At 43.9% G+C, this 20,683-nt stretch overlaps 1 protein-coding gene across 1 annotated transcript in view; it reads left to right on the top strand.

Moving 5' to 3' along the window:
- BANK1 (B cell scaffold protein with ankyrin repeats 1) overlaps positions 1-20,683 on the top strand; it is a 296,463-nt gene that overhangs the window by 41,220 nt on the left and 234,560 nt on the right. Inside the window, exon 3 of the mRNA XM_074991991.1 lies at positions 15,957-16,025. Coding sequence (XP_074848092.1) covers positions 15,957-16,025 — 69 coding nt within the window. The remainder of the gene's footprint in view (positions 1-15,956; positions 16,026-20,683) is intronic.

Below are 20,683 nucleotides of genomic sequence, written 5' to 3'. Positions count from 1 at the left end.
GCCGCCATCGGCTGCAGACGGAATCCACTCAGGCTAAAGCCAGAGTGAGATAAGATAGTTGTTTTTATGTGTAGTTTGTTTGTTTTGTCACTACTAAAAAAAAAAAAAAAAAAGGGGAGAGAAAGAGAATATCAGCTAGCAGAAAGAAGAGGAACGAAGGAGAGAGGGGCAGACAAGAAGGCTAGTTAAGCCGTCCGCTGCCCCGCAGGCCGGTGATTGTTATTTGGGGTAAAAAGGTACTGATTACGGGCTAAGTACGCTATTCTCAGTAAAGACTCACCACGATGGCCTCCTAGGGGTTTAAGAAGTGTGAGTCATGCTGCAAAGCTATGCCGGCCTCCGATGGGCATAGTGAATGCATTCGCTGCCTGGGGGAATCACACGTTACCCAGAAGTGTTCTCACTGTGCTAAGCTTACAGCGAGGGCCAGGAAAGACAGAGAGATGAGGCTCAAAATGCTCTTGTTTGATAAGGCTCTCCAGCGGGAACCGCCGGAGAAGCCTCACGCAGAAGGGCCCTCTGGGTTGCATAAGAGGAAGGCAGCCTCTTTGACCCCCTCGGTGCAGAAGAGGAGGAAACTCTCCCCGGCTCGATCCTTGCCGGCGGGCCCAGTGGGCAGGACGAGCGGAACGCAGAGTCCCCATCCGCAAACTCATGAAAGCGGCAGCGCAGCAGCGCACGTGGCAAAGGCTGAGCCTCTGATTATACAACAGATGGCATGCAAGGCGCCGCGAGCGCCAGCGAGGCAAGCGCCGGAATCAGCAGCGCCGATGCAGGTGGCACCGGTCCCTGTGGCACCGATGGCGCAGGGGCACCTGGCACGGAGCCTACCGGTGCCGGAGGAAGCTACCCGCGCGGCACCGCAGCTGACTGTGCCGAGTGCGGCGCCAACAACGGGGCCGAGATCCCTGGCACGGGAAGGGGTGGCGCCTGGGCAAGGCAAAAGCAAAAGCTTGGCACCGCAGTCCATCTCCAGACAGGGCTGTGCTGCCCTTATCACCTAGCCCTCCCCCCGAGATACACACGCCACACCGTGTGACTCCACCGGCTTATCTAGGACCTCCCTCTCTGTTCCTCCAACCAATTTTGCTGTGGCTTGGGCCACCTTCACCATTTCTGGGCATAGATCCCCTTGAGTACTATCACAAACCAGCTTCACCACTATCTATGTGGTCGTGGAGGTCCCGCTCTCCCAGACTTCATGGGTACACTCTCTGATCGTGGTCCAGGTCTCCCTCACCGGGCCCTTGCCCATGCTGCTATGGTCGTCCTCATCATGCTGAACACAGACACCGCAGGTCTAGATCCAGGGGCAGGTCCTCCCCTGCTTCTCAATACCCCCGTGTACACTCTCGCTCTGGGACGGGAACACAGTTGTCTCAGGGGGAGTTAGGTCCAGAATCCCGGGAACTTCCTTCACAATCCTCCAGGGAGCAAGTATATCATCGACCGCGGGAACCAGAGGATTTGAGGGAGGTTTACCCCAGTGGTTCCTCCTCATCCTCCCCAGATGAGGCCATGGCCCCCGGGGATGTCTCCGCCCCGGATGACCTTAAACAATTACAGGAACTGTTCAAAAGAGTAGCTTTCACGCAGGACATTCAAATAGCAGAGGTGCAGGAGAAGCATCATAAACTCCTGAAAAATTTGAGACCCCCGGCTTCATCCAAAATCGCTATCCCGCTAGATGAAGCCATTATGGAGTCAGCCACAAACATATGGCAGACCCCGGCCTCTATTCCGCCTACGAACAAGAGAGCGGATAAGAAGTACTTCGTCCCAGCCAAGTGCATGGAGTTCCTCTTTAGTCACCCACAACCAAATTCTTGGGTGGTCGAATCGTCCCAGCAGAGGTTGAAGGCGTCTCAGTACAAATCGGGGGGATCGGATAAAGATGCTAAGAAGCTAGAGCTGTTTGGCAGGAAGGTATATTCCTCCTCTACCCTATTATTGAGAATGGCAAATTACGCGGCACACCTATCAAACCACAACTTTGACAATTACTCCAGACTTACTCCCCTCATGGATTCACTCCCGGAAGACAAGAAGCCAGTGTTAAAGGCGATTGTTCAAGAGGGCTATGCAGCGTCACGGACGGGAGTCCAGATTGCCCTGGACGTGGCGGACACAGCGGCACGTTCAACAGCTACAGCAGTGGTAATGCGTAGGGAATCCTGGCTCCAGACGTCTGGTATCCCCAGGGACCTGCAGGCGAAGATCGTGGATCTTCCCTTTGATAAACAAAAGCTGTTTGCGGACTCAACCGACTCGGTCCTCCACTCCAACAAGGACTCAAGGGCCACACTTAGAACCTTGGGCATTTATACTCCCCCATACAAGAAGAAGAAATTTTATCCTCAGCAAAGACGCTACACTTACCAACCACAGCGTGCTCAATATCAGCGAGGCTATGACCAAGGGCGCCATCAACAGCAGCAGCAGTACAGAGCTCCCAGGCCACGTTTTCAACAAAGCCATACACCCTCGGGGCAGGCCCAAAGGCAACAAGTTTGATGGGTATGTCGGGGGCTGCACTATCAACACCATCGCTCAATGCCACTCTCATCTCATGTTCCATCATCGCCTCAAACCATTCCACTCCCAATGGCAAAAGATCACCACGGACAGATGGGTGGTAGAGATTATAGCCACGGGTTACACGATCCCCTTCCAGTCACTTCCAGCGACGAAACCTCCCTCCAGGCCTCATCTCAGAGACGCTGCCCACAAGGTGAGGCTCAAGCAGGAGGTGGATCACCTTATGTTCATAGGGGCGGTGGAAAGAGTGCCGGAGCAATTCCAGGGGAAAGGTTTTTATTCACGCTACTTCCTAACAGAGAAGAAAACTGGAGGCTGGAGGCTGATCTTGGATCTACGGGGCCTCAACCGTTACTTGCGCAACCGTTACTTCCTCCACTTCACGGTCGGCGGGGAACATTTCCAGTACAGGGTTCTTCTGTTCAGCATATCCTCGGCTCCCAGAGTTTTTACCAAAACCCTGGCAGTGGTATCAGCCTACCTGCACAGACAGGGGGTGTTTATTTTCCCATATGTGGACGACTGCCTGCTGAAAGGGGCCTCAAAGGCAGAGGTCTTATGCATGATACGCCTCACCGCGGACATGTTTACTTCGCTGGGCCTAGTTATCAACCTTACAAAGTCAAAGACCGAACCCACACAAGATATAGAGTTCATAGGGGCACGCATAAACTCTATCACAGCAAGAGTATACCTGCCCGACGCCCGCTTCCACGCCATCAGCTCACTGGTGCAAGTCATGACGTACAGCCCCACGGTGCTGGTCCTAACGTGCCTACAGCTGTTGGGCCACATGGCGGCAGCGACGTTTGTGGTACAGAATGCCAGGTTACACATGCGAAGCCTGCAGCATTGGCTGGCGAGTGTTTACAAACTGGTATCCCATACTGTCCACAAGGTAGTGTCGCCCACGACAGAGGTGCGCAGATCCCTAGCGTGGTGGGAAAATCCCAAGAATCTGCTAGTGGGGGTGCCTTTTCACCAACCACAAACTTCTATTTTTCTTACTACCGATGCCTCCCACATAGGATGGGGAGCGCACATTGGCAGCAAGGTGACTCAAGGGCTATGGTCCCCTGCGGAACAGACACTTCACATAAACATACTGGAGCTCAGAGCCGTGTTCAACGCGTGCAGACATTTTCGAGATTACCTGCATGGCAAAGTAGTCGGGATCAATACCGACAATACCTCCACTATGTTCTACATCAATCGACAAGGAGGGGCACGATCCTGTGCGCTATGTGCGGAAGCAGTCCGATTGTGGAACTGGTGCATCGCCAACAACATAACGTTGAAAGCCTCATACTTGCCGGGCACTCACAACGTGAAGGCAGATCAGCTGAGCAGGAGCTTCGCACTCATGCACGAATGGCAGATCCACTCCGACCTGCTACGGCACATATTTCGTACATGGGGGTTTCTCCAAGTCGATTTGTTTGCCACCCAGTACAACAAGAAGTGTCCCCAGTACTGCTCCAGAGCAGGAATAGGGCAGGGGTCCCTGGGGGACGGATTCGTGATTTCATGGAAGGGCCCTCTACTTTACGTGTTTCCCCCCACAACGCTTATCCACAAGGTTCTGCAGAAAGCCAAAAGGGAGAGAGCTCGCATGATACTCATAGTCCCAACTTGGGACCGGCAACAATGGTTTCCCTTGCTTCTGCGCATGTCGGATCGCCCACCACTTCCCCTACCGGTGGCGCCTGACTTACTCACGCAGGCTCAGGGGTCCATAGTGCACCCGCACCCTCACGGTCTGCATCTACAAGCATGGTTAATCCATGGCTCAGCGCCTTAGAGAGCACGTGTATGGAGGGAGTACAACAAGTCCTGGAGTGTAGCCGAAGGACCTCCACCAGGAGGACTTATGAACAGAAATGGACTCGATTTACAGGCTGGTGTTCCTCCAAGCAGTTAGCTCCCCTTGATGTTCCTATAACCGTAATACTAGAATACCTATTGGACCTCAAACGAGACGGGCTTTCTCTATCCTCGCTAAAGGTCCACCTCGCTGCTATATCAGCTTTTCGGCATACAGAGGAAGGGCCCACTGTGTTCGCCCACCCTATTGTCACAAGGTTCTTGAAGGGGCTGGTAAACCTGTACCCTCCTCGAAAACTGCTTCCACTGTCGTGGAGTTTGGACTTGGTGCTCAGCACGCTATCGGAACCACCCTTCGAACCATTAGCCACAGTACCCCTCCGACTCCTTACGATGAAAACAACCTTCCTCCTTGCGATTATGTCAGCCCGCAGGGTGAGCAAGCTCACAGCAATGATGGCAACGCCACCCTGCACAGTATACTCAAAGGGGGCGGTAACCTTATGGTTACACCCAGCCTTCGTTCCAAAAGTTTCTTTGGAGTTCCATCTTAACGAACCAATAGTTTTACCCTCGTTTTACCCGAAGCCTCACAGCTCCAGCAAGGAGGCGTGCCTACATCTCCTACACATGAGAAGGGCGTTGGCCTTCTACATCGACAGAACTAAGTCCTTCCGGAAAACGGACAGGCTTCTAGTGTCTCTCGCTCCCAGGTCAAAAGGGGAAGGCCTCTCTTCACAGAGAATTTCAAAGCACATCGTGTCCTGTATAAAAATGTGCTATGAGCTTCAAAAGACCCCTTTGCTGGCCCCGCCTAGGGCTCACTCCACCAGGGGGGTGGTGGCGTCAACAGCCTTCTTCAAGGGCATCGCGTTAAAAGACATATGTAGAGCGGCGACCTGGTCATCCTACGACACCTTCGCCAAGTATTATGCCCTACATCGGGTGTTCAAGGAGGATACCCGTCTGTCGACAGCAGTCCTCTCGGGGGCAAGCTGCACATGAATCGATTACCCACCTCCTTACTTGGGTTACTGCTGGGTAGTCACCTATTGTGGAGCACCCACGGGGACCCCTCGAAGAAGAAAGAAGTTACTCACCTGTAGTAACGATGGTTCTTCGAGATGTGTCCCCGTGGGTGCTCCACCACCCGCCCATCCTCCCCGCTTCAGAATCTCTGTCTGATGTTTTTCAGGAGCATCCGAGGAGGTTGGTCAAGGAACTGGCGGGGACCGGATCGCGCACATGGCCGGGGGCGCGAAAGGGAGCGGCGCGCGTCGGTGCATGCGCGATCCAAAAGAAACTGCTAGAAGAATTCCAATCTGCAGCGCTGGGCGAGCCCGACGCCTATTGTGGAGCACCCACGGGGACACATCTCGAAGAACCGTCGTTACTACAGGTGAGTAACTTCTCTTTCAGGGTGCAAAGTGGGTACTCAGTGAAGCAGGACATAAGAAACGTGGCCTCAGAAATGGCACATAATATGCAGGGAAGAATGTTCTGCTACTGTCTAGCAAGTAGTTCCACCTCTGAGTTTCTTTTCTTCTACCAAAAAAATAAAAACAGGAAAGTCCATCAAATGCTTCATATTCAAAATTTGAAGGTTGGGAAAGAAGTGCTCAAAAGTCAGGGAAGATGAATTAAAACATAGGGTCTAGTGTTTCCCCACTCCTTTGGCTCATTCTTATGCTACAGCAACTACATCAAAGTTCAGTTGTGAAATAGAGTTGCACCAGCATAAAATTATGACAGTGGTGAGGCGAACTAGACACACAAGCTTTAATTACCTGAAGATGTATTTACTCTGCCATAACACTGGTGTGAAACTGAAAGCACATTGGACTCAAGTGAACAAGCATGAGTGTATTTACAAACAGAAGTCCTAGATCCCCTCCTTTGCACAAGCTCCTTTCTACACATTTCCTACCAATTAATGTTTCTCCATATGGGAGCACCTGGTTTTCTTAGAAGAAAGATGTTTCTCCATTTGGTCTTTGGTCACAGAGCATTTGGTTTACGGTACAGATTGCCGAATATGTCAACATAAAGTGACAAGGCAACAACAGCCACAACAAAAATACCATAGTGGAGAAATATGAAAATCAATTGGTCACAATGAAAGTGTCTTCCTAATCTGGGTTAGTTAGTTGTATGCCCTGAAGTATCTCTTATTTTGTTTTCTTCCATTTCATGTAGATGTGGATATTTGCATTATCCATGTTAATCTTTTATTTAGAATCCTTCTAAGCTTTTGGCCTCAATGAAAATCTGTACCAGTGATTTTCACAGATTACGTGAGGATTTTGTAAAACAAATTTTCCTTTTTATCACTTTTAAATTTGTTGCTTTACTGTTAAGGAGAAGAGGTACATTTTATTTACCTTTTGTACGTCTCCATACTTTATCTTCTTACTCTTCACTACACTAAACACTTCCAAGGCTTTCAGTCTTTCTTTATGAGGTAGCCTGCCTGTATCTCATTTTAATCTTCACACAATGCACAGTTAACCTTGCCAGAGGATGTTGTGAACACCAAGATTGTAACAGGGTTCAAAAAAGAGAAGAAGATAAATTCATGGAGGATAGGTCCATCAATGGCTCTGAGCCAGGGCGGGCAGAGATGGTGTCCCTAGTCTCTGGCTGCATCTGCACTTACCTGGAAAATCTATAGCTGCTACACAATTTTTGATACACCAGTTGCATACCAAAAATTGACTTTGCAGCCGTCAACTTCTGTGCCTGTCTTCATGGCAGAAGGTCAATGGGAGAGTTCCTCGCATTGACCTTCCTTAATACCATGCCGCTCAAAAGAAGTTCCAGTGTCAACATTCACCCTGAAACACACCATTTTGCAAATGCGCAAAATGGCACCCCAGAAGATCAAACATAAGTGTTCAATCTTTCATGGTGAGTGTAGACCCAGCCTCTACCAGAAGATGGGGATGGGTGATGGGGGATGGATCATTTGGATCATGTGTTCTGTTAATTCCCTTTGGGGCACCTGAAATTGGCCATTGTTGAAAGACAGGCTACTGGGCTAAATGCACTTTTGGTGATACCCAGTATAGCCATTCTAATGTTCTTATTTTCATCTCTGATCTTTGATCTCTGTTTTTGCAACCACTTTTGTCATAGCGACCAAACAGAGCACATTGTATCTTTCCTTTTCCATTTGCTGATGATAGTATTCATTGCTGCTAATTTGTTCATTTGGCACTTTTGTGCCACTTTGCACACCACTCATGCCTCCTAATCAATATTCATAAAACTCTCCCATTCTTCTTCTTAAAACCCATGTATTCCATGTACATTTCAACATTATCTACCTGACACCACTGCATCAGTTCTCCTCTGCAGCTGAGTTCCATCCGCTGCAGGGCACAGAAGGCTGCCTGGCAGCTGGTTATAGGTCCATGATTCAGTACGGGGCTAGTCCTAGGATTAGACAGAACAGCAGAGGGACTATTCTAATTTATATCCCCGGTTGACAGTTTCTCAGACTTCCCATCTGTGTAGATTAGGTGTTAAGGAACTCTAGCTGGCTATGCCACTAACTCAGAGTGGGTGGCTGACACAGATGCAGGGTTTTCTGGCTTTACATCTGCAGAGAGTTCTGGGCAAGGCCATTTTTGGTAGTTAATTTCCAATTGGACTCTTTTCTGTTTGTGCTGTCAGAGGAGCATAAAGTGGATAGAATGGACCAAAAAGTCCAGCTCAATATCTCTTCGTTCGGCTGAAATAACCTTTATTAAGCCGTATTGTGCCAACATCGGACCTTTGGCACTGCTTTCTAGTTGTGTACTCCTACATTGCTAGTCAAATAAATAAAGTAAACTAACTCTTTCATATCTGGCAGCCCTGGTACCGGGAGGTTGCTGGATATTCAGATAGTCTGCATGAGAGGGAGGTATACCTAGTAATGTGTAACACTGAAGAAAAACACGATTAACTATAAAGAAACAAACAAAAATGTATGCAGAGTATTTTATGTACAAACAGCACTAGTATTGTACACTGTGAACTTATACTGTATTTATTTGTATTTATTTTCACTATACTATACTTATGGTAAACCTAACTAAAATTTACTTACGTTTAAAGTACTGGTTATTTGAGAGTTCTGAATGATAAAATGCCAGATACAAAAGAGTTTACTGTAATCCTAATTAACATGCACACTTCAAATAAACGGGTTAGTTGATATACCCGATAGAGATCCAGTTTGCAGCACAGCATGACTGAAAGAAAACCTAAACTTAAAGGTCTGTTCTGGTCTGGCTATGGTCTGAAGAAGTGGGTCTGTCCCATGAAAGCTCACCTAATAAACTATTTTGCTAGTCTTTAAAGTGCTACGTGACTGCTTTTTGTTTTGATAAGTGTATAGACTAGCACGGCTCCCTCTCTGTTTCTATTAAACTTAAAGGGGTTTGCTGTCAGTGGTAGCGAGCATTCATTGTGGGAGCAAATGAGGAACTGAGACTCAGAGATTATGCTTTGTAACATATGTTTCCTGGATGGTGGCAGATTTTACTATGTTCTTGTTTAGTGCCAGGAAGAATGCAAATATTTGTGCTGTTAAGAGATTGGCATAGTAAGACTTCTTAAAAGGTGTGAACCTTTTTACAGCGATGTTCTGTTGAGCAGCTCAGCTAAAATTTTTCTTCTGGTTTTTTGATAGTCTGAATTCTTGTTTGTCAGTTTTCCTGTGCTAATGACTAGAATTCTACTTATTGTTCCGCATAACTGTGTGCTTAATTTGCAAAGTGACACCACTAATTTAGTATTTTGGCTTTCCTTTGACTCTTGTTTTCTTAATATTGATGAAAGTACACTTCATCACTGTTTTTTACTCTATGCCTTTCCCCTTCCTCTTCTTTCTTCTTTTTTTCCCCCCACCAACTCTCACCACTTTATTGTAGCTGTCAATCTGATGTTGCAGACAGCCAAGGTTTTTTAGGCACTTACTTTTTCCTAAAAATTATGGTTCGTGTTATATAGTCATTAAGAAGGGGAGCCTCTTGGCCTGGTTTTTCAGCCTAGATTTAATTGGGTCTCTGTTTTTATTCCCATAATCAGATGTGGGCACAATTTAGATAGGTTCAGTTTCTAACTAATTTATGTGCTTCTAGGTACTTAGATCTCTAAATTCCTTAAATTATTTTTGCAGTTATTTATGTCCTCATCTTGCAGATGCTAAAAGGTAGGTTTTGAAAATTTTACCCTCTATATATGCCTTTTGTTTCTTTCTTGTTTGTTAGTGTTACACATTCCTAGGTATATCTCTCTATTATTAGAATATCTGGCAACCTCCCGGTCCTGGGCTGCTTTATATGAAAGAGTTTATGGTACATGCTTTCTGCCTGAGACAACAATATGCCTTTGACTTATAATCCTTGACTAAAATGTAATGAGTATAATACCACACACACAGTCACTGTAAGAACATATTAGAACTGCATTTGCCTCAGTAAACAGCACAGATCTGAAACACTATAATATTACAAGTGTATAGTTGTCATATAACTAGCAGTCCAATATGGAAAGAAGCTAAGGTAAATAGAGCTGTAAATAGGCCAGGATTTATACCAAATTCAAGTACATTGCTTACTATGCTTTTTCAGGGCAGAGGAGGAAGAATTAAACCCCCATATTTCCACTCAACCTGTTATTGTATCAGTTTCATGGTATAAAAAATGTAACACTTATTGCTGGTATAAAGACACTGATCTCACTGTAATTGCACCAGGGATAAATTTGGTCCAAGTGCTTGGATACTTTTTCTACCAAACATTTTGGATCTACTGTGACAGGCAATATGTAATCCTTTCATTAAAATTATAAATCACTTTATTTAACTTCAAAATCCAATTCACACCAGTGCTGAACTATGCATAATATTTAATAAAAACGTGAACTTTTCTTAAGCAAACTGCAGGCTTCTAATGCTAAAAACTTTTTGAGAACAAGGAGATGACAGCTGTCTCCAGTGAAGCCCATTGGCATTTTTCCATTGATTTAACTGGGGCTAGGATTTCACCATATTGTCAATGGCATGCAGTCTACCAACCCCTCACCTCCACTGAAAATCCGCAGAGCAAGACTGAAATGTGAAATGGCACTAAAATTTAACAGTAAAATAGCTCCTTTGTCTGAATGGAACTTGGCTGTGGACACCACGGTAAGGCTACATCTACGCGGCAGCTTAAACTTGAAACAAGCTTTTATCGAGTTTATTTTGAAATAGGTTATTTCGAAGCAGCCCTTACTCCTGCAATGAGGACTACAGTGATGCTGAAATATCACACCCTTTATTTCAAAAACTATTTCAAAATGATGGGCTTGTGTCAAAGGCATGGAGTAGCCCTGCCATGTACACTTAGCCTAAGAGATTTCAGTCAATGAAACGTGTTCAGTGCACAGTGTCTCAAATGTCTATTAAACTTTCTGTTTTAAAACAAAAACAAACTGGGTGAGTTAATTACTTCTAGAAGGGGCTTTTAGAGAACTAAAGTTCACTGTTCAGCCACAGACTCATGCAGTGAGCTTTTCCACTTTGCCCTCGCAATATAATTTAAGACTGTTCTGAGGGGACAAGTGGAACTTCTGGAGATACTTATCTCCATTGTGATGTGTCAGGCTTTAGCTTTACTTGCAGATTAGAAAGGTGCCTGCCGATATGATGGTGATACTGCATTTGTGATGTGGATATTGTTTTGCTCATTATAATTCATTTCATATGGAGCATGATAATTTTTATGGCTAATTCTAACAAGGACTGGATTTGAGCTTGAGGAGAAAAAAGCTCTTTAGCCAATAACCCAGCTCCCGAGACTGACAGTCTCTTGCTAATTAAACTTATTGACTTTCCCCTTCTTTTCTGAATCCTGCAAAAGCCAGAGGCCTTTCCTCATCATATAATCAGATTTCTGGAACTTTTTTGGCAGTTTGGGTTTTGATGTTTCTAACCATTTGTGATGACCTGTGCCCTTGGATAATGAAGTATGTGTAGGGTATTCAGTGTTTTCTTCTGGTTTCAGACACTAATTGGATGAAAACTGCTTACACCTGGTGAAGTGAATGCACTGACATCTTAAATGTTTTTATCACAGCTAATAGGACAAGTTTATAAAGAATTTTACTGATGATATATATCAAATGAATAGAATATTAAACATTGCTGTCTTATACAGTAGACAGTAAATATAATGAATATGCTTTGATTACTAACTATTGTTTATAAAGGTTGTTTGTGTCTTACTTTTTAAATTAATTAGTGGTTTTATGTGTATTTTCCTTCTAAGTGTAAATTAGTTTGAATTTGTAAAGGAGGACAGCCATTAGTTAATATTTAATTGCAGACCTGAGAGTTTTCTTTAAACTCTAACAAATAGCAGGCGCTAAAAGATTTCCAGCAAGCATTTTTGGAGGTTATACAGGTTGAATCTCTCTCGTCTGGCACCCTCAGGACCTGACTGGTGCTGGACAAGAAACTTTGCTGGATTACAGGAGGTAAATATTTTCTCTCACATTACCAACCCTTCCACTGCTTACTGGGCTCTTAGAAGACATTTAGGGGTAAATTACAGGTAAGTAACAGCACAGAACACTGAGAGCCAGGACTGCTGGTTGTAAACAAACTTTATGGGACCATGGGAAACTTGCCTATACCATGATAAGTGGTCATCCAGCTAATTAAAATCATGCTGGATTACGGAGTTTGCTGGACAAGAGAGTTCTGTATTAGAGAGGTTTAACGTGTAAAATTTAGGGCTCTAAAATGGTGGTGTGTACTTTCATTGTAAGATGCCACTGACACTTGCCTGTTTTATGCATAAATCATTTTTGCTAATTAGATAAGAATTATTAGGTGTAACTCAGAAGAACATTTGAAATACATTGTGTATTTTTGGCATATCTTTTTGATTGCAATATTAAGCATGATTTCTAGTTTTCATAGAGAAGTTAGAAAAAATAAATATTGTGTATCATTGAATGAAAAAGTTGGCATGGATACTTAAGATAATATTAAAGAAAATCTACTTTTTAATACCAAAGTATTGATGTAACTGACAGTAGAATTACATTCAGCCTTCAGTGAAATTACTATTACACACCCCATGCAACTGGGATAAAAACATTTTTAAGTTTGCAGAGTTAGGCAAATCAGAAGTGGGAAATGCCAGAATTAATGTTTGTGTGTGATCTTAACTCAGCCCCTTATAGATATGTATTATGATATATCATTTAATGTCATAGTTCACTATATGATCAGTGCTCACTTAATGATCAGTCAGTCCATACTTTATTTCTTAGTATTTGGCATTAGACCTTATTTTCTGCATACTGTTCAAACATGTTCAAAATTGAGGTCAGAAGTTTCCCCTGACTTTGGGTGCCTAGCTTGAGACACCTAGGAACTGTCAGAGTATTCAGTATTACATAGCACTACATAAGTCCAAAGTGAAAGTCCTACTGTGTTCAGTTGTATTTGGGTATGTCCAGAATTTCTGAAAATCAAACTCCAGGGTCTCCAGCTGGGTACGTACGAAATGACGAATACACAGTTAGTTGACCACCTTTGAAAATCTTGGTTTAAAGTGCCTTGCCTAGTATCTCATAGGAACTCTGTGGCAAAGGCAGGATTTTTTTTCCATTGGCAGTTTTGAGAAGTTGACAAATAAAACTTTTTGGGTCATGCAAAGTGTTCTGTTTGACCACATATGAAACATTTTGTTTTAAATTTTGAGCATTTTAAAGCATTTTTGATTTGTGACAAGATAAAGAAAATTTTGAAATGAAAAGTTTTTTTGAATTGAAAAATAGAAATGCTTTATTTTAAAACATCGTATCAAAATGTTTTGATTTTTTTAGAAATTTTAGTTTTTTCTAAGCCAATATTTTTTGCAAAACTGACATGAATTCATGAAATATTTGGGACTCACCAAATCCTCATTTTTTTTTTCTAAAAATGTTGGTTGAAAATTTTATCCCTCTCTGAATGTAACCCAATTCTTCTGAACAGAATTCAGCTGCTTTAGCCTCAAGACTAGCTATCCTTTCTCTTCTGCAGACCCAACCCTCTCTCACCACCCAGCTTCCAACTTCTGTAACAAATGAGGGAGAGTTCCTACAGGCAACAGACTCCCATGAATCACCTCCAGAGCAGGTTCATCCTGCTGGGTCATATGAAGAAAATAGTATGTGATTAGTTAATGCACATGCACAAGGGCAGTTGAATTAAAGCTGCACAGGCAATCATAATTCTAGCATTTTTGAGTGCTTGACTTTGCAACCTTAATGCTCTTCTAACCTAGATTTTTTTGTTTAGTGTCCTAGATTTTTTCTAAAGCAAACCGAAAAAAATAAACTGACTACATGAAGGGGTTTAATTGTTCCTGTCAGTTAGACTGAAGGAGGAGTGCATCGCATGCACATCAGATTTAACTAGGTCAGATTTCACTTTTTGGCAACCATTTTTGTTTCTGCCTTGGCAAGTAGATAAGATTACCACAGCGTTCTTGGTATTTGCTACCTAGTACGTAGAAAATACCCAAAGAATACATGAGTTGCTGCAGTAAAATAATTTGTAAAAGCAAGGAAGATTTTCATTGTGGACCATAACATGAAGAATAACCCAAATGAAGTTTGAGAAGGCAAGAGAATAAATGTAGAAATCAGGGGGTCTAATTCTGAAAAAAATAGGTTTGTCCACCAAAGATCAGAGGGATTTTATAGGGATGGATTTTCCACCCTTAATTCAAGAATAGTTTTCAATGCACGTGTAAAGCCAGGTCATGTTTAGCTAATGGTAGAACGGAGAAGAGTAAAGGACACTGACTCCTGTTCCCCAAACTCTAGCTAACCAAACCCATACCAAACTCTAGCCATGTAGATTCACACTGCATAACTCATGACACAGTGCTGCACAAACACACAGCCCCATACTTTTTGGTAACCTGCAGAGAAAACCAAGTTCCTGCATGTACTAGAAGGAGGTATACTGGCTTGCAAAGAATCCCCCCAGCTTGTCCTCGCCATTTTTACACCTTAACTATTGATAGTTAGTAACATTGAGGCAGGGCTACAACTGAGCAAAAGCCAAGAAGCTCAAAGTAAAAACTAACCAGGTCCTAATCCTGCTATTAGTCAACACACACTGACTACAGTGGGACTTCTATCTTAATTATATGTTATTGAGTTTCAGTGCAGTGAGTGAAATGCTGCTGATAAGCACTTAGAGCAGGGATTTCCAACCTACGGGTCATGACCCATCATGATTAGATTTTCTGAAGGTCCCTGGGTGGACCCTTAAGGAGCCATTTGCAGCTCCTGAGCTGCCACTTGACTCCTTGTTGGCTCCCAGTCCCTGCCCTGTGATGCTCAAATGGAATTCAATTTACTTGGTTTAACAGCTGGCAGGAGGCATTCCACCCTGAAACCAATTAAAATGAGTATCATTAAGCCTTCAGGGGAGGGAAATGCACAGCTGCAGGTGGGCAAGGGAGTGATAGGGTTGTAGGGAGCCAGGCAGAGCCTAATGAAGGAGCAACAGGTATCAGAAGGGCAGTAGAAGTATTTTGCTAGTCTTTAAAGTGCTACTTGACTGCTTTTTGTTTTGATAGTGTATAGACTAGCTCGGTTTCCTCTTTGTTACTGTGAAGTAGGGTGGGGTGCAGGGTGTCTTAAGTTTAAGCCTGCTGAGGAGCCGGGGAGACTGAGACCTTGTCAGGGTTCCCCAGCTTCAAGCAGTGGGACAACAGGGGATCCCACAATTGGCGCTGCTGGCCATGGATCCACACCCCAGCTGGCTTCTGTTCATGGGGCTACAGAATCCCTGCCTCGCCTCTGTGTTTTGGAAATCTTATATGGGACAGGCAGCCCTAGCTGGGGATCCTGCAGGTGGTTCTGCCTGTCCTACATAAGTTTTCCAAACATCTGGCAACCCTAGCTGAGAGGGGATTAAGTGTGGGTGGAGGTTGGGTTGGTGGGGGGAGAGGGGCTGAGAAGGGTTTAAGCGGGGGGGGGTGCATTTTTCACACGGGAGAACCTCCCCACTGCCAGTTTTGAATTGCCTTGGGTCAGCAAGTCTTCCTGAATTTTCAAAATGGGTCCCTGTCTTGAAAAGTTTGGGAATCGCTGACTTAGAGTGGTGAAGCTTTGCATGTCATAGTCCAAGTTGTTTTTGGACGTGCCATCATATTACGTGCCATCATATTACGTATTCCACATAATATTTCAAAAATTACTAATTAACTAACCTCTAATAAATTACTCACTCTCAGTATGTAATTTGAGGAATGTAGCTGAATAGCTAGCAGGTTTTAATATCTTTAGAAAGAAAACCTCTTTTGTGGCTTCAATTAAAAAAAACCCTCTAATATGTACTTTTAATGCTCTGGAATTAACTAGTTATCCCCAAATAATATGTTCATAATGTAGTTCTTCTTTCACTAATGGCCATCAGAACTGTTCTTTCTTGAGTACATAATTAAATATTTTAAAAACAAGCAGTAAGAGACTGGCGCAGGAGCTGCTCGTTTCAATATGTTTTCAAGGACATTGCTTACATTAAAGAATTCTTTCTTTTATTTTAGATGAACCGCAGAAAGAAGAAGCTGAGGAAGAGTCATTGTCTTACATCTATGAGACAGTTCTCCCAGATGGTAAGTTTGAAATTCTCTAAAGTATATGAAAATAGACCAAAGGGCACTTGCATACACAGGCCTTTTCTATACAGGCCACTTTCTTCGGAAGTGGTATGCTAATACGTGGCCTGAAATATGCTAATGAGGCATGGGTGCAAATTCTCCATGCCTCATTAGCATAAGGTCACATTATTTGGAGTCCAGAAGACATTTGTCCAGACCCCAAAATGCTGTTTAGAAGTGCGGACCCTGGGAGGTCTTCTAGAAGGAAGGCTTTCTTCCAGAGGCCCCTTCTTCCCAAAAGTTTTCAGGAAGAAGGGGCCTCTGGAAGAAGGACTTCCTTCTGGAAGACCCCCTGGGGGACGCGCTTCTAAACAGCATTTTGGGGTCTGGACGAATGTCTTTGGACTCCAAATAATGTGACCTTATGCTAATGAGGCATGGGGAATTTGCACCCACGCCTCATTAGCATATTTCAGGCCACATATTAGCATACCACTTCCAAAGAAAGTGGCCTGTGTAGAAATGGCCATAGAGTTCAGTATCATTACATCCTATGTGATCTGGAAGAAAGTGGATGTGAATCTGAATTTCTGGAATGTGGAACTGCGTAGAGAAACATGTCTTCTACTCACGCATTTACCCACCTCTCCTTCCATTGAGTTCCAAAAGAGGGAAGAGAACTGACAGAATCATTTATCCTCCCTCAAATCTAGCTAAGGTAGGGCAGAGGAAGAGGAAGGATTTCCTTCTTCCCTACTGGAAGAGGGATAGAGAACTTTTCCTCTTTCCCCTTGGTGGAGAGGGAAGGATCTTCTAGTTTAGGAAATGAGGCTGATGTGAGACTTCCAGCTTGGACAGTGCTTTTCCTCCTGTCAAATGTCAGTGTTGCCTCCCTTAAAAGCAGCTTGGCATGGAGCCCAGTCGACTCCCCGGCCAGGGACCAACTCCTCCTGATGCTTTGCAGTCTGACTTATTTACTTAATGAATGTTTATTTCATCAGCGCTAAAAAGCAGGAGGAGATGGAACTTGGAGAGATGAAATTCCCCTCTCCCCTCAAGTCTGTGAGATGAACAGAAGGTGGAACTTTCCCTCTGCCTTTAGTAGAAGGGCTCCCACATAGCATGCCTTCTACCATCAGACCATACTTAAAGGCTTTCTCAGAAAATCTGTATTGTGGAGCTCATGTAAAGTCACATCACTCTGAAGTCACTAGCTCAATATGATCAACTTGCTGGCTGATGGTGACTGATGGAAGCCTTTGGTGAGGTTAGGAAGCGTCTTTGGGAATTCCTGGCTTAGCACCTCTATCTTGCTGGACATATGCCAAAGTATGAGCTTCTCTGAGCTCCCTGAATTAGCAGCTCTGCCTTGCTCACTTGATGTCAGAGCACAGTATGCAGTGAAGTTATTGGCTGTGATCTTTTAACTTGCTAGACTGAATTCAGGGCACATGTCTGTGAGAAATCTAGTTCAATACTTCTGGTTTGCTGGGGTCATACCAAGGTATCGATATATGTGATGTCATTAGGTCAGCACCTCAGTTTTTCTGGTCTGATGTTAAGGAGCAGGCAACTCGTGTCATTTACCAGCATTGCTCTTATAGTTGATGGGGCTAATGTCAAGATGAACAGCTCTCTCAGTTGACTAAGGCTAAGTCAGTACTAAGGAAATAAGTCAATTTCAGATACACAATTCTAGCTATGGTATTTGCATAGCTAGAATCGAAGTATTGGAATTGACTTATTTCCCTACTATAGACCTAGCCTCTAGTACTCTCCTGTTGATGTCCCTTACTCCATGTGATAGAGCGGAGTACAGGAATCGACTTCCAACCTCAGAGAGATTGATTTTGGCATGTCTATACCAGACATCCAGAATCAAACTCTGGAAGATCGACTCTGACCACATCGATCTTCCACTTAGTATAGACAAGCCCGTTGGTGCTCTGTATTGCTGGTCTGAAGTCGGGGTTAAAACTTCTCTGAAGTCACTGGATGAGCATGTCCAGAATACTTGGCTAATGTATAGAAGGAGGCCTCTTTGAGGTTACTACCTCATCCCCTGTAACTGAGTGAACTAATGTGGCGTGGAAACATGTCTGAACTTACTGGCTAAGCACATCTCAATTGTTGGCATGATATGAGGAGGGCGAGACTGGGATATGAGGAGGGAGAACTAATATTCCGCCACACAAACCCAAGAGAAGAAAATAGTTGGGAACTGCACTTCTCTGTTTTCTCTCTTACTTGGATCACTGACTCTGCTATAGCCCTGCCTTCATCCTTACCACCTAACACCATCTTTACCATACATAAGTGCCAAGGAGCTTTCAGTTTACCTTAGACAAATATAATCTCTGGGATAAACAACTCAGAACAAGTAGCTATGGAAACTTTATCTGAGAGAGAAACCTGGAATGGCATCAAAGAGCTAACTTTTAGGGAAGGATTTAAAAGGTGGGTGTTTGGCCCACTGAAGTTTGTGGTCTTTGAAGTGTACAGTCTGGCAAGAAAAAGGCACAAGCTAAGAGTAATATAATTTAGGCCTTAGTTGGAATGAAAGGTGTATAGAACAAAAGTACAAAGCTTAAATGAGAACTGTGAGGCAGTAATACTGGAAAGAACAGCAAGTAGTTGACAAGACAAATAGAAAGAAAGAAAGCAAACAGTGTATCTAATAAAGCAAAGATAGATGGGGGATGAGTGAGATCTAGCAATCAATAAGAACTGATTGACTAAAGTGAATTGTGCAAGACCTTAAGGGAAAAGGTGAGAGTGCATAATGGAAAATGGAAAACCAATATGATCTCTGAGATGCTTTAGGGAAATATGAGTTGCAAGCAGATGTGAAAACAACTGATTTGTTAGTACCTGAGAGTGATGGAAAATAGCCACTGGTAGAACGCTAATCATAATGATGTGAAATTATGAGGGTTCATTCTTGTATCTGATGAAAGAATGCTCATGAGCAATTTGTGTCAAAGCTATAGAAAGTGAAACTGAATAATTTTGAGGCCAAAAGACTTTGAACAAGTCAATTATATTAGCCACTTACAATTATTTTATGTTTCCTTTGTTTCATTTCAGCATTTATGTTCCATGTAAGAAAACAGGCCAAACTATGTTAAAACAATAAATTTCAAGAGATCTTACAGTTCTCGAAAATGTTTCCATTTTATCCCACCCTGCCCAGACATCGTGGCAATTTATAAACTGAAATGGAAAAATGAAATAATCTTGCTGGCTTCCAGGTATTTAGGTCACTAGAGCTGGTCTACACTAGAGAGTTCTGTTGATAGAAGAGGCCTTCTGTCAACAAAACCAGGGAGCATCCACACGACAAATGCATTCTGTTGAGAATCTGTCAACAGAATGCAGCGGTTTTCCTGGCAGAGTTCTGTGTTGACCGTATGAGGCGCAGCGCCTTTGTCAACAGAATCCGTCAACAGAAAAATAGTGAAGACACCCCTCCCCCTGCTCTCTCTAAAATGGACCTGGGATGGCTGAGGCTTAGGGCTGGGGCAGTCTTAAATAGCAGAGAGGTCTCTTCCAGCTATCACCTGTCCTCTGTCTGCTGATCCTGTCTCTTTTCTGTATGATTTTATTTGTCCCTGCACAAATTGTGGGGGGAACTTTGCTCTCTCCACCTTCCCAAACATGCTCCCGAGCATGGGAGGCTCAGGACTGGGGCAGCCCCAGTCATGGTTCTGGAGAGACTTCCCGGCCCCCAGCCACCGCAGCCTGACCCCACTAGCTTCCTGGTCACCACCAGCTTTCCACCTTGGCTTTAGCTGCCGGGCCCCAGCCACGGCTACGAGACATGAAACTCACAATTGGTACCCACTCCCAGCCAATAGGGCTCTCTGATCTGGCAACATCTGTGGTCTTGCTGGACTAGAGTCCCAGATTTCAGAGATTGAACCAATAATTGAACAGACACTGCTCCAGTTTCATGTTACTTTTTTTTTTTTTTTACCATTGGCTCTTTTTTCATTGACTTATTGCTCAATTGACTCATTATTCTTGGACTTGTATTCTGCTATCGAGTGAATAAACAGATTAGTGCCGGACATGACATTAAATTATATCCTCCATGGCCTTGTGGATATTTGTTGGCAGTTTGCAGCTTTCTCGAGATTGGCTCTCTCGCAGAAGTTACAACATGTATGTCACTGAACATTCAGACTCGCTCTGATATTTGGTTTCTGGCTAAGTGCTAATCCACTCCCCCATGACATTGCCTAGGCATATGCCCTGAAGGTCTTGACATGAAGGTCATGGAGATCCAAGAGGAGCACAAGGACTCTAGGGCAGCTATCGTGATTTCCAAGCAGCATTGTTTAGGGATGGCCCACTTGTTTTGTGTGAGGCTGGCCCTAGACAAGGTGGGTTAAACAAGCCAGGCCTCATTGTTTGCATCCTGGTTCAGCTGTTTTTTTTATAAACAAAATTGCTTGCCGGGATATTTGGACTTTGACCCTTACATAAGATTTTGATCTGAGTTCAGATTTGAGGAGCACAGTAGTGTTGAGTAATGAACTTGCATGTTTCAGAAATGGTATTGCAGTTCTTTTAGAAACAGCTCTCAAACACACGTTTTGTGAGGGAGAAGGCTTACACCATTTACTGGCATGGTAATCCTGAAGCAGTAAGGAGAAAATATGGTGTGGGCT

This window comes from Carettochelys insculpta, chromosome 4 (assembly GCF_033958435.1).
Source record: "Carettochelys insculpta isolate YL-2023 chromosome 4, ASM3395843v1, whole genome shotgun sequence".
Lineage (NCBI taxonomy): Eukaryota > Metazoa > Chordata > Testudines > Carettochelyidae > Carettochelys > Carettochelys insculpta.
This window is presented reverse-complemented; position numbering and strand designations above follow the sequence as displayed.